The 15,284-nt window shown below is 33.5% G+C and overlaps 1 protein-coding gene across 1 annotated transcript; it reads left to right on the top strand.

Moving 5' to 3' along the window:
* Positions 1 to 13,948: 13,948 nt before the first annotated feature.
* Positions 13,949 to 15,278, top strand: LOC132746765 (serine protease inhibitor Cvsi-2-like). Its single transcript, XM_060736018.1, has 3 exons — positions 13,949 to 14,087; positions 14,547 to 14,657; positions 15,125 to 15,278. Exons 1-3 carry the CDS (start codon positions 13,982 to 13,984, stop codon positions 15,232 to 15,234), a joined length of 327 nt encoding a protein of 108 aa, XP_060592001.1. The 5' UTR covers positions 13,949 to 13,981; the 3' UTR covers positions 15,235 to 15,278.
* Positions 15,279 to 15,284: the final 6 nt, after the last annotated feature.

Below are 15,284 nucleotides of genomic sequence, written 5' to 3'. Positions count from 1 at the left end.
TTGTCGTTTGAGTTTTGATTCTATTACTGTAATTCCGTGACTAACTAATAATGTTTTGTCTGTAAACGATAAACTTAAGGCGATTTTGTAGGAAATAAATTTTGTATTTCAATAATTTCAAGTCCACCGTACGCCTCACACCGTTAGCTTACGTTTGGTATTTAAGTATTGTTATATTATATTAATATATTTAATAACATATAATTTATATATTATTTTAAATATTGTTTATCTAAATATTGCTAAATGTTTTGTCGTTTTTGAGAGCATTCAAACACAATTTTAGAAGCAAGAGTGTAATGACAAAATGAAAATGTTAATTTCAAGCGAGCTTATACGCTACGAATAAATGCTAACGTGCACACTTTCGACCACCTAAAGCTGCATTTGACTGTTGTTCTTTTCAGTATACATGATGCGTGATATTATTTTTGCCTGATTTAAAAAGAGTTCCGCATGTAACAGGTTTAAATTATTATTTAGGTACAGTTTACATATGCTCTCAGGTGAAATCATACTGTAATAAGTTTGTAAAAATATAGGTTTTATAATCATTCATAAACTATTTTATAGCGTTGGCCGTAATTTTCTAAAAAATATATTTCCTACACCGTTATTTGAGTGCGGACAAATGGAAACTAATTTCCACCATTTCTTTGAAAGCCAAAATTTTAACACATATAGATAAAAGCTATTTTAAATTATTGATAATTTCAACATTACTCTTAATTCTCTTTTTGGCAAGCCTGATAACCCTGATACAGATAATGCCACTATTTTCAGATATTTTCAGATTTTTTTTTCTTAACCTAAAATGTTACAACCTTCCAGGAAACGGAAGGTTCATATATGAGCAACAATTATTGAATGTCACTTAATGATAAAAAAGAGGGTCATGATGACACTTCTATCGCTCACCTGCTTATTGAGGCTCTGAATTAAAAATGTTAGCAATTATTGAAAGGCAGATATAATGCCATAAACTTAAACTGATATCATAAAATTCACATCTGCACCTGAAATAGTGTAAAAGTTTATAAGGGTTTTCCATATATGCTTTTTTATGTGATGTCACCTTTTTTGACCTCAGATAGATGACTCATAGTTGAACCTGAAATCATACAAACACCCTTTCTGACATATTTCTAGGATATTTGGGCTAAAAATGTACCCTCTAGAGTGAATATAAAGTTTTTCCATTTTTGGTCAGTGTGAACTCGATTTTGACCATGGTTGACGCATGTTCAAAGCTGAGCTATAAATCATCAAAACAACCTTTCTGACAAATTTTCAGGACAATTGGGATGAAAATATTTCATCTAGAATGTAGACATTTTTTTTCCAAAATTTGGATTGTGAGACCTAGGTTTTGACACCAAGAGACCCATATTCAAACATGACCTAGAAACTATCTGACTATTTTCCAGGATATTTGAACCTAAACAATATCCTCTACTGTTAGCAAGGTTCTCCCATATTAGGACTGTGAAACCTAGTTTTTGACCATAAATGAACTATATTTGAACTTATTTTGTTGTGAATAATGCTTCTGAGGGATCACTTTGTTTCCAGAATTTTGTACTTCACAACAGGTGTCAAGTGCTGTGTGGCAGCCGTAAAAAGTTGCCCCGTACTTCACTTCAGTGTTGTTATATTTTCTGGTCCTTCGGGATCATTGATGCCAACACTATAAAGTGTTGAGAATTGAGTACCGCTCAAGCCGGTGCTAGGGGGCGTGAGGGATGTTGCACTTATTCATTATCCCTCATGTACAGACTCAATCAAACCGAGTCTGCAATTCTTATGTTATTTTGTTGTGAATAATGCTTCTGCGAGATCACTTTGTTTCCAGAATTTTGAGCTAGAAATCATACAAACAACCTTTATGACTAATTTACAGAATATTTGGACCAAAACAGTAGCCTCTACATGTTTACGAGGTTTCTCAATATTTGGGTTGTATAATCTACTTTTTGACCCAAGATGACCCATATTCGAGCTTGAGCTAGAAATCATCTAAACAACATTTTAATCAATCTCTAGGATATTTGGATCAAAACAATGGCCTCTAGAGTGTTACATGTTTTTCAATATTTGGTTAGTGTGACATAGTTTTCGACCCCAGATAGCCCATATTCGAAACTGCTTTAGAAATTATCAGAATAACCTTTCTAAACAATTGTCAGGATATTTGGTTAGGGCACACGCAAACAGTATTCCATAGAGTGTTTGTCCATATTTTGAAACCTATGCTCCCCGCCCTGGGTGGGCCAATTTTGATATTAGAGGCAAACTTTGAACAACTTTGTAAGAGGACATAAAGATGATATTATTTACCTAGTAATATCAAAGCTCTTAGCCTTACATCTTCAGAAAAGAAGATGTTTAGGTGTTTACTATATGTACATAATGAAAGTCAATGATCCCCGGAGAGTGGTTAATTTTGACCCAAGGCACCGAGTCCAATCGTTCACTATGTTTCCCAGGCGGAGAACGCATGAAGATATCAATTTTACAGGTGGAAAACAGATACTGTGGTTAGAAAATTGTCTTCAATTTCTTTGTAAATGCATATTTCACAAAACTGTATAGCCTATTCTGATCTCGTATGATTATTTTATCCGACAGGCATCCCAAACTCGCCAAATCTTTGCTAACTTATTAGATCATTATCGACAACTGCACAAGAAAAGTCACAAAATTGGTAAAATCGCTCTTTGATAGCCAATAACTTGGCATCCAAGCAAACTTCTACACACTTGTATCGCTCTAAAGGTTCTTTATTAACATATCCTCATCCACCAAAAGCCTGCTCTATTTCTATTCCGTATTTTTGGAGTATAATATCGTTTAAGCGAATTTTCAAAATGAACGCATGAGCCGAACTTTTCATGTGGTTTCATCAGATTGCAAAATGAACGCATGAGCAGGCGGATTTTTCGGTTACTCCAGTTTTCATGGATAGCTCACATGTTATCGATCACTGAACCTTTAAATTCAAAAATTTTCGTTCCAAATGTTTGAGCAAACAGAAGTCCCTATTTTCATACCTTATGACGAATTGCTTATAAGCAATAGATGAAGGTCTGTTCTGTTCTGTGGAAATATAATAAATCCTCATTTCTAAAACTTTGAGTAAAATATTTGCAAAATACAACATCATTGGTTGATGAGACTTAAATTGCCTGTATTCTATATAGAGTATATTGAATAAGTGTGAGTTCAATACTAAATTTATTGCAGGAGTTGAATAAAATTATATTATGCGAGACTCTGGCGCGCATTATATTATTTTATTCAACGAGTGCAATAAATTCAGTAATGAACTTACACGAATTTAATATTCTATTTATCACATACCAAAAATAAAGACCGTTTAAAGTGAAAAAAAGAGTCATTTTTCATTGACGCGCCTATAGTATAACGCTAACATTTATCATGCAACTGCTATGGTAACTGCCCGATAACACTTGCCTGATAATTATTTTTGATATCAGGTCAGTAACCTGATATCAAAAATAAGCCCCGCCCATTTTAACGGACTTTTTTTCAATTGCTTATATTCTTATTTTCATCAGCATTTGAATTCTTCAATGTAATCTCATACCCTTACAAGTCTTAATCAAGATGCGATATTTATTTATTCATTATTTCGATTTCAATTACGAATAAATTAGATAGCGAATATTTTTAGCACCAACTAAATGAAGTGACGTCATAATTTATATTGCAAATGACATCATCGATGTTCACGTCATACTATACATGTAATCATAACAAACAGGCTGGACGATTTTCTTTGAGAACTTGTAACTGTTTACTTAATTTCGCCTGATTATTATTTAATAAGTGAACAAATTGTTTTGTTTAAAAAATAAGACGCATGTTTGTGTAGCTTGTGTTTGATTGCCGATTTGACTTTTCTTTGATGAACTTTTGAATTTGACAATTCAAGACAAATATTGCAGTAAAGTTTAGTTTATGTGATTCTAAGTGGATTTTTGGATCGATGTTTAAATTAAAGGTAAGAATTTTATCGTATTAGGCCTACATTCTGTTGCATCTTTTAACCGAGTCGAAAGAAAAAATGGCGGCCATTTACAAATTCTAAGTTTCAGGGGCGGAGGAATTTGTTTTCAAGAATTATTTCTTTGAACAAAACTCCCCCTTTTTAAAGAAATTCGCTATTTAAAAGTAGATTATTTTGTTATTTTGACAGTTATTGTGTAATACATGATAAATAGAAAAACATGCTACTGTCTTTTGATATCAATTTTATCAGGCTCGGCTGATATGGGCAGAAAGGGCTCGGCAAGCCTCGCCCTTTCTAGCCCATATCAGCCTCGCCTGATAAAATTGATATCAAAAGACAGTAGCATGTTATTCTCTATTTAGCGCGTCTTTACACTATGTTTGTATAACGCTAATGACGTCACGTCAAAATATGTTATATGCAATACCATAATTATTTTAAACTCCTCACAGCGGTTACGTCACGCTTTTCTACTTTATCTAATCCTGTTTACAAGGGGAGATCACTGCGTAGGAGATTGACCATATTTACGGAGTTGCAAAATCGGCATGGGATTAAAGATGTTTTAGCATACACTTAAAGATCCTGTGACTCAAAATTTTATGTTCTTGTTGAAAAAATCGTTTTGCTTAAATAAAGAATTAACAATGTTAAAAGTTACAGAAAACCTTTTTGATAAGGATATTGCCAAAATTTTTAAATTTCGATAAAAAAGAAGATAATTAGAAAATCTGTTTTTGGTATAAAAATCAATTTGCATTCCAATAAAAATTTCACAACCTTTTTTCCTCAAGAAATGTCCAATTCTTAAGTATATGTTTTTTCATAAGAACTGACTTTATATACAACTTTCGCAAGGATGTTACATCCTAGCTTATTTATAAAATACAGGATCTTTAAGCAAGAATATATATATCACATTCTTTACAACAAAATGAACATTTAAGAAAAATGTTGAAAATACAACATATTATTTAGCTCGACTATTCGATAAGAATAAGTAGAGCTATTGTAGTCACCCGAGCGTCGGCGTAACCACTTTTGTTAAAGTTTTTGTAATAGTTCAAATATTTTCAAAGTCCATCGACAAATGGCTTTGAAACTTTGCACACTTGTTCACCATCATGACCCCAACCTGTAGACATGAGGAGGTAACTCTATCAAGCATTTTGACAGAATTATGCCCCCTTTTCGACTTAGAATTTACGTTAAAGTTTTTTGTAATAGTTCAAATATTTTCAAAGTCGATTGACATATGGCTTTGAAACTTTGCACACTTGTTCACTATCATGACCACAACCTGTTTGACAGGAGGAGAAAACTCTATCAAGAATGTTGACAGAATTATGCCCCTTTTTCGACTTAGAATTTACGTTAAAGTTTTTGTAATAGTTAAAATATTTTCAAAGTCCATTGACATATGGCTTTGAAACTTTGCACACTTGTTCACCATCATGACCCCAACCTGTAGACAGGAGGAGGTAACTCTATCAAGAATTTTGTCAGAAAATATGCCCCTTTTTGACTTAGAATTTACGTTAAAGTTTTTGTAATAGTTCAAATATTTTCAAAGTCCATTGACTTGTTCACACACTTGTGCACACTTGTTCACCATCATAACCCCAACTTGTAGACAGGAGGAGGTAATTGTATCAAGCCTTTTTTACTATCAAGCACTAAGAATAGTCGAGCGTTGCTGTCCTACCGACAGCATTGTTTAGGTTCATTATAAGTTTTTCTTTTAAAGATAATACACTTTTTATTTTAATGAAGAATAGGCGAAGTATTTATCAAAATGTGTTTCTAATTACCTCGGTCCCTTTATTTACAGAACTTGTTAAATTCGATAATATCTATGTAAGATTTCAAATACTGGTAATTCTTTATTTGAATATCAGGTTTATCATAGTACACATGTATTAGACTATTAAAGTTTTCAGGTACAGGGACTTTAAAAGAATATACATACGCTATTATTTGTCATTTGTCCTTTGTTGTATTTGTTGTTTAATATTATGCATGTATGATAGTAATTGTATACAATTATTCAGGATTCATGATTTAATTATCAAAGTACATATTTTGTAAAACAATCATTTACAATGCGTGCAAAGGATTTTTCAAAAGTGTCATGTAAGATTATTATATAAATCAGCTTAATGTCGTCAGTTGTTGATTTTATTCAACATGACAAGACTTAGTTATCTCTCCGTTTAATGTATTAAACAATATTTACAAGTTTACAAGTTTTCGAGGAGCTATTATGCTTTTCTTTGTCGTCTTAACAACTGCTTTTGCAAATAATACAAACGAGGAATTACTTCAATTTTTACACGATATTTCCCAACAAACCTCGTACTTTTGCTAATTAGCATATATATACAGCGTACAAGGTATATTTTAATTTGTAAAAAGAAGTGTCTCTCACTTATTGGAATAAAATTTGAAAATTTAAAGTTTTTGAATATGTTAAATTTGTAAGATAATTAAAAAAAACTGGAGTTTTAAAAAAATATCACCTGCTCATGCGTTCACTTTTCAAACCTATAAAACCACATGAAAAGTTCGGCTCATGCGTTCATTTTTGAAAATTTGCTTAAACGATATTATACTCCAAAAATACGGAATAGAAATAGAGCAGGCTTTTGGTGGATGAGGATATGTTAATAAAGAACCTTTAAAGCGATACAAATGTTTAGAAGTTTGCTTGGATGTCAAGTTATTGGCTATCAAAGAGCGATTTAACCAATTTTGTGACTTTTCTTTGTGCAGTTGTCGATAATGATCTAATAAGTTAACGAAGATTTGGCAAGTTTGAGATGCCCTGTCGGATAAAGTAATCATACGAGATCAGAATAGGCTATACAGTTTTGTGAAATATGCATTTACAAAGAAATTGAAGACAATTTTCTTATCACAGTATCGGTTTTCCACCTGTAAAATTGATCTCTTCATGCGTTCTCCGCCTGGGAAACATAGTGAACGATTGGACTCGGTGCAAGGGCTATAATTTGAACAATCCTGGAGGAGGACCACTTCCAAATATTTAACCTTTGTCAAAACAGAGAAGATGATTTTTTTTAGTTTTGCGTGAGGGATGTTGCACTTATTCATTATCCCTCATGTACAGACTCAATCAAACCGAGTCTGCAATTCTTATGTTATTTTGTTGTGATTAATGCTTCCGAGGGATCACTTTGTTTCCAGAATTTTTTAACTATAAACATAAGGAAAATCAATGGCCCCTGGGGCGAGGCCAATTTTGACCCAGGGTTATAATTCACAAATCTTTTGCAGAGATTTATTAGATGATGCTACACACAATATATTTAAGCGCTTGGCCCTGAGAGGATTGTTAGGTTTTTACGTTATGTACATAATGAAGCTCAATGACCCCGGGGCGGGGCCAATTTTGAACCCTAGACTATAATTCAAACACAAACTTAGAGGTCCACTTCACAGTGTTTCATGCAAAATATATGACCTCTTACCTTTGTTAATTAAGAAAAGTTTTTCAATATTTGGTTAGTGTGACATAGTGCAGGTTCTGTGTACAATGTGGCACTAATATTCTAGTCTCGTTACTTTAATATTGGTGCCCCACTGGACACGGAATCATTTTATTACTACATATAATTATGAATACATTGAATAGAAACAATACACACTTTCTTTCACCTCTTCGGGTACATTCTACGTCTACTAATTCTTTACAGATTAGAAATTACAGTACACCTAGACGAACACCATCCGTCGTTCTTTCGCCTTTAAACTTTTTCATCTGTTAATTCATTTTATATTCCACGATCCACTAACTCTAATATTTTTAATAATTCTTTACGCATTAGGCTTTCTCCTATAAAACATACCATTCTTAAGAAATATAATATCACACATACTAATTATCCTCATAGTGCTAGAGTGTATCCTTCTATTAATAAGTGTAATTCTAAGAGGTGCGGATGTTGTAACTTTTTATCGCACAGGTCTACAATAACCTCTAATGTAAATGGGAGAACTTTTAATATTATTTTAAATACAGATATTGACTGAAAGGCAACTCATTTTGTTTATGTTTTAACTTGAAACACCCCTGGGTGTGGCATACAGTATGTTGGTCAGACAGGACGTTCTCTTAAAATTCGATTCCGTGAACATTTTTATAAAATGAGAAATCGCACAAAATTTACAACTTTTCTATATCAACATTCATTCATTTAAAAATGTTTCAATTCAACCAGTGGAGCAAATGATTTATGATTTTGATGCTTCGGCTTGTTTTAAAGTAACAGTAAGACACTTAGCGGAATTAAAATGGCTCAAGAACTTACTAACTCTTTCCCAACAATGCCTAAATGACAATATTTTTCAACAAGGTGACATCTCAAAAGATCCTAACATTGATATATTTTCTATTCTGAATATTCGTAAACGTAAATCCCGATCTCACGGAGTACGTAGAAATGGCAACATCAAACGTAAATCTAAAATTACCCTGTCTGTCACCGACTTAAATATTATCTTAAAAAACTCTGGTAAACATGCAATGTTATCACGTCTTACTTCCCTTTCATTATCATCTCTGAAAATCTTAGACGCGGAGGCAGATAATATAGTTATTCAAACAGATCCTTTATATACAGCAGCTTATCTTATTCAAAGTTATACTCAGCACGTCTTAAGACCCATATCGACAACACTTCTGACCACAACAGGCATTTCCTAAAAGTAACCTTTCTTAATAAAGGTATCGATTTCATCGATTTACCAAGTATTTTCGTGATAAACGTGTCACTAATTCAGTTCCTTTATACTTCAAAAACACCAGATACCAATTATTTGCTATAAATATAAGAAACCTGTTAGAAATATCATATTTAATTACAACAAAGTGGTTTCTGACTTAGATATTCAGTCTAATACTCCAACAACTTGAGACTGCAATACTTCTAAATTCTGTAATTCAGATTTTTGGCCATATAATCACTGGTAATTTTGATTAATTGCAGACAAAAGAATTCGTAACTTATTCTTGAAAGACCTAAATACAGAATTCCTTCTGAAATTGATTTTTAATGCTTGTCGTGGTCAGATTGCTGAATCTATAGAGGATTTTTCGGTCAAATGCTGTCGCCGTGAAAAATGCGGATAGTAATGCTCTAGTTACATGGAAACGTAACATCTTTAAAATTATTTGATTCACGTATTAATTTTTATCGTGGAAATGAACATTTTTGCCACCTAAAACAAGACTTACTTTAAGACATCTGAAGAAAGATATTCTAGCTTTTCATTCAAAATTTGTTTTGGTGCCAGCGGACAAGGCGGCTAATAATATTATAATTGTATGACGAATCCATTACATTAACGTTTTGCATAAGGAACTTAATAGTACTAATGCGTATTCTAAAACCTCTGCCTCCGAAAAGACATTGTAAACAATCATATTACTAATATTTCAAATCTTAAGTACAAATTAATGAAAAAGAACTTAAACTTCCTATTATGTATTGGATTCCTAAATTACATAAAAAACCTTACAAAGCTAGATTCATGCTAATTCTACTCTTGCACTACAAGTAAACTTTCTATTTTATTGACGTCTTGTTTGACTGCCATTAAAACACATGTAATTAGATATTGTGATAAAGTCTATGAAAACACAGGCAAACATCTCTTTTGGTCAATTAAAAATTCTGGTGAAATCTTGGATAAATTCAAAATTTAAGAACTTTCAAGCTTCAACTGTCAGTACATACGATTTTTCTACACTTTATACAACTTTGCCACATAAATTAATCAATGATAAACTAATTTCCCTAATTCAGAAAACTTTTGCACGGGAAAACGTTACCTTTCTAGCATGTAATTCTAACAAAGCTTTTTTTACTAACGGTATTGTAAAACATTATACTATGTGGACCTGTGACGAAGTTTGTAGAGCACTCTCTTTTCTTTTAGACAACATTTATGTCAGGTTTGGTAATACCCTATTTAAACAGATCATAGGAATTCCTATGGGTACTAATTGTGCACCCCTGGTCGCCGATTTGTTTTTGTACTGCTATGAAAGAGACTTTATGTTGAGTCTCTCTGAAGAGAAACAACAAGATGTTATAGTCGCATTTAATAATACTTCCAGATACCTTGATGATATTTTTAATTTAGATAATCCTTATTTTGATCAAATGGTGTCTGACATTTATCCGCATGAACTACAACTTAATAAAACGAACTCTTCAAATTTTAGTACATCATTTTTGGATCTTCATATTACTATCAACAACAATTCTATTCACACGAAAATCTATGATAAAAGAGATGACTTTGACTTTTGTATAGTTAATTATCCACATTTAGATGGAGACGTTCCCCATGCAACATCTTACGGGGTTTACCCTTTTACAGTTGGACACTACGCTTTCCTCTTTTGATTGCATCTGACGGACCAAGTGGGAGACTCTATGATGGATAGTTCGTAAAGCCCTTTGGGACTGAATTGTCTTAATGTTCGTCTTCTGCCTTGCTTCGTCGGGCCCTTGTAGGTGATTTTCTTGTTGCTCTGTCTTCCTTTAGGACATTGAGTACTTTTGTTATGGTCATTGGGTTTACTTTTATATGTTTCTACATGATCATTTTAGTGTTTTACTTATTTAACCTTTTGTAACCATGACAACTGTTAGAATTTCACTTGGCGGGGATTCATTTTATTTACACTGTCTCGTTTATAGGAACATGGTGGGGCTAAGAGCGAGGTTTGGTGCACCATTAACCGGTTTAAACTCCCAGCAGTCATTATTATGCTGCTGACCGTTCCAAGGCGGCGCCCCACTGTGTTCCTCAGATGTATGTCTTATGTTGTTTCATACTGTTTTGGTGACACTTTTGCTTGTGTCCCTTGTTGTTTTCTCGTCTACGGTAAGTATCTTCCCCATTGCCTCTAGTTTTTATTTCTTTGATTACTCCCCACCCCCTCCTCCCCCCGGTCTCCTGTCCCCTTCCCCTTTGTGGGCCTATTTTTATTTTCTTTAAATTCCTAATCAGTTACAAATTAATTATCATTTAATGATTAACCTGTCCGTGCTCTGTCTTTGCCCTGTCCTGTTTTTGTTTGGGGTCCCCCTGGGCTCCTTGCCATTGGTTCTTGTTGCTGGGTCATGTGGGGGTTGCGTTCATTGAACGCCGCCTTTCCTTGTTGATTTTGTTTATCATATTTTATGTTTCCCAGTTAATTAGATTCGCTAGAGCTTGTAGCAACGTAAAGGATTTCAACGAGCGGAATATTTTTATTACCAGCAAGCTTCTAAAACAGGGCTACCGCTATCATAAATTACGGAAATATTTTACTAAATTTTACAATCGTAACTTTGATTTAATTTCCAAATTCAATAGTGATTTAAAAACTCTTCTGCGACAAGGGATTAGCCAGCCTGGTTTTTATGGCGATGTGATTTACAAACTTCGTAAGATTTTGGGTCATGGTAATTTTTCTGCTGTTTTTACTAAAATCATTAAACGTTTTATTAAAAGAGGTTATGACCCTACTATTTTTAGACATACTGCATGTCTAGTGTTCAACCCTTTTACAGTTGGACACTACGCTTTCCTCTTTTGATTGCATCTGACGGACCAAGTGGGAGACTCTATGATGGATAGTTCGTAAAGCCCTTTGGGACTGAATTGTCTTAATGTTCGTCTTCTGTCTTGCTTCGTCGGGCCCTTGTAGGTGATTTTCTTGTTGCTCTGTCTTCCTTTAGGACATTGAGTACTTTTGTTATGGTCATTGGGTTGGTTTACTTTTATATGTTTCTACATGATCATTTTAGTGTTTTACTTATTTAACCTTTTGTAACCATGACAACTGTTAGAATTTCACTTGGCGGGGATTCATTTTTTTACACTGTCTCGTTTATAGGGAACATGGTGGGGCTAAGAGCGAGGTTTGGTGCACCATTAACCGGTTTAAACTCCCCAGCAGTCATTATTATGCTGCTGACCGTTCCAAGGCGGCGCCCCACTGTGTTCCTCAGATGTATGTCTTATGTTGTTTCATACTGTTTTGGTGACACTTTTGCTTGTGTCCCTTGTTGTTTTCTCGTCTACGGTAAGTATCTTCCCCATTGCCTCTAGTTTTTATTTCTTTGATTACTCCCCACCCCCTCCCCCCCGGTCTCCTGTCCCCTTCCCCCTTGTGGGCCTATTTTTATTTTCTTTGAATTCCTAATCAGTTACAAGTTAATTATCATTTAATGATTAACTTGTCCGTGCTCTGTCTTTGCCCTGTCCTGTTTTTGTTTGGGGTCCCCCTGGGCTCCTTGCCATTGGCTCTTGTTGCTGGGTCATGTGGGGGTTGCGTTCATTGAACGCCGCCTTTCCTTGTTGATCTTGTTTATCATATTTTTTAAAAAGTTTTTATTATACACATTTAAGAAAAGTCAATGACTCTGGCGAGGCCAATTTAGACACATATAATTGGCTATAATTTGAACATTTTTGTCTAGAGTAGCATAATATAATGCTACACACAATATCTAAGCTCTGGACGTTGTACTTTCAGAGAAGAAGATTTTATAAGATTTCATTTTACAAATAAGCTATTAGCCCTTCTAACCCAGATGTTCAATGGAGAAGAGCCATTTGAACAGTTTTACTAGAGCGTAATGCTTTTGACATCCCAGGAATATTTCATCAAATTTGGCCCGGTCGTTTCTAAGAATTCGAAGAAGTCGTTTGAATAAAACGTTGACGACGGATGAACGGACGCACGATATATGCTGGACAAATTGTGAAAACAAAAGCTCACCTTGAGCACTTTGTGCTCAGCTGACCTATAAAAAAACAATTTTCAATGTCACTATAAACGTATTGTAGAATCTATATTAGTTAAAGTAGTTTTCGCAAGTAGGTGCCGATATTGATACGTTCTGTGAGATCATATTCCGTTATATAAAGTTAAATCCAACGGTAAAGTGGGTTAATGCTGTTTCACCTGAATTGAAAGGTCAACAGACACAACCGCTAGCTTGACCTTTTATTTGAACTTTTCTACAGTTAAATTATTTGAATGAGAGAAATTTGAGCGGTTCATGAACAAGTTAGACGTCTTCTTTGAACAACGCCACGTAAAAACTAGCTGCCTTATTGCCATCGAAATGGTTGTTGATATTGTAGGCAATAAAAGTCGCCACATTATGCACAATATGTAAGAAACCGATTCCACGATCATGCTTCTTATGTATGTAAACTCTTAGCATTGGGAAGACCTATACGCAAGGGGGTGAATATGAGATATAAAATTGTTATTCTATTTAAAAAAATCAAATGCTTTGTTTATTAAAATAACTTGTAAAACGACTATATAAAATATGAAAAACAAGTTAAATAAGGAAGGTTGGCGAATAATGAGTCATACGAATATATTATTTCAAAACAATCTTAGACACAATCTGTTTGTATAAAGCTTTACATAGTCCAAGTATGCTAAGAAGGAAGAACATTAACCAAACGCTTCTAAACAGAAACACCATAACTAAACAGTGTCTCTTTCACATTTTGGTTATCTGTTCAAATGAGAGCTCTCGGTCAAAGCAAAGCTGAAAAAAAAGGTAAGCGCATTTCCTAAAAAATATTCGTTTTTAAAAATATGCTTGTTTTCAAATATCGAATAATGTTATGCCATGTAGAACATTTTTCTCATCATTTTGAATGCAGTTTCAATACAAAATATCCCAAACTTGCGCTGTATAGTAGGGGTGAAAAAAAGTGGGGAAAAATCGAAATCCTATGGTTTTATCATGATACATTTCTTACGATGCATAAATTTAAGCTGTGTAAGTTTTAGAATATATAATACATGCTTGTCAAAATGTATGTGAATCTTTACTATATTATCACGACATCACTAAAAATAGTGGCTTTCTTATCTAATGGTTCAATTATGATGAACCCATGTCATTATTCTATGTATTAAATATTTTAAAAGTGGAACTTTTTCACATTGCGCCTGAACTAAGAGATATGAATGCTTCAATATTGATCGTTGCTTTAACTTGCGGTAAGTAATTTATGATTTACCATCCTATTGTTTTTGTTGCCTAAGGTGAAAGTGTCGGTCAATACAGACAAAATATGAAAAGAGTACTTGTAAAATCGCAAAACGTAATTTTGAAAGGGATTATGTTAAACGCTTGATTCGCTAAGTAATTTGTTTATCCATTACATCTGCGGTGAAGTAAAACATATAGAAGAGGAGCGTCGTATATGGGACGCAGCTCCTAATACTTATGTTTACTGTACTAAGACTATTATAAAATATAAGAGAAACTGAACTTCTGAGGCTAAATTGTTATGAAAGAAATGAATATAGTGCTGCGAGCATAGTAAAAAGATAATTTATTGAAACTGAAGTGTTGAGTTTTATTTGTGTGTCGCCTTATCATAATTATTTTATTCTATTGTTAATGATATTATGATACTTTAATCAATATATGTAGTAATTTGCTTCATTTTTCAGTTGCGTACGTGTATGGTGAGAACTGTACCAGTTCTGCACAGGAATGTACGAGTTTTACATGTTCTCCAAACTTCCATAAAGAATGTGTTAACATGGTGTGCACGTGTAATCGTAAGAAATACATATTATTTTTACGATAAAAATACATAACATTTATACTGATTAAAAGTACGACGTAAAATATTACCAAAGATTCGTCTTTAGCTATTTATCATTATACATGTATCAACAGGAAACAAACTATTTTGAGCGCACGTATAGCTTTAAATATTTGAGATAACGGTATTTTTCGTAATACACTGCGTAGTGTTTTACAAGATTAAACAGTTTTACTTTTTTGAATCCTTTACATGCACAAAATGTTGAAAATCTACCACAATGGTGATTAATGCAATGAAGTTTTATTTCATTACAAAACACTTTTGAAAGATGGAGCATATATCGTGTGTATTTCTGTATACTATGATAAGTTAACGACATATATACCACAGATTATAACCTGTATTGACATGTTAAACACCTCTGATGAGTGAAACTCATTTTTTAATGAAATAATTTCTGATTTTTTTTAATTTCAGCAAATCAAGCCGTAACTTGTTTCTCTCAATCTGATTGTACGAACAGTGATCAACTACCAAATTGTAACAGAAATTGGCATTGCGTGGACAACAGATGCAGATGTTATTAACATTGATATAATCGAGATACTAATGTCAATTTGGCAAATTAACAATAATA

The sequence above is a fragment of the Ruditapes philippinarum genome, unplaced genomic scaffold (assembly GCF_026571515.1).
Source record: "Ruditapes philippinarum isolate M1 unplaced genomic scaffold, ASM2657151v2 ctg12495_1_1_1_1, whole genome shotgun sequence".
NCBI classification, from domain to species: Eukaryota; Metazoa; Mollusca; class Bivalvia; order Venerida; family Veneridae; genus Ruditapes; species Ruditapes philippinarum.
This window is presented reverse-complemented; position numbering and strand designations above follow the sequence as displayed.

Bases quoted from the DNA above. Each gene is read 5' to 3' on its own strand.
- LOC132746765 (XM_060736018.1), top strand. From the start codon at position 13,982: ATGTCATTATTCTATGTATTAAATATTTTAAAAGTGGAACTTTTTCAC. The intron at 14,088-14,546 runs GTAAGTAATTTA...TTCATTTTTCAG, and splicing joins GATCGTTGCTTTAACTTGCG to TTGCGTACGTGTATGGTGAG. The intron at 14,658-15,124 runs GTAAGAAATACA...TTTTAATTTCAG, and splicing joins CATGGTGTGCACGTGTAATC to CAAATCAAGCCGTAACTTGT.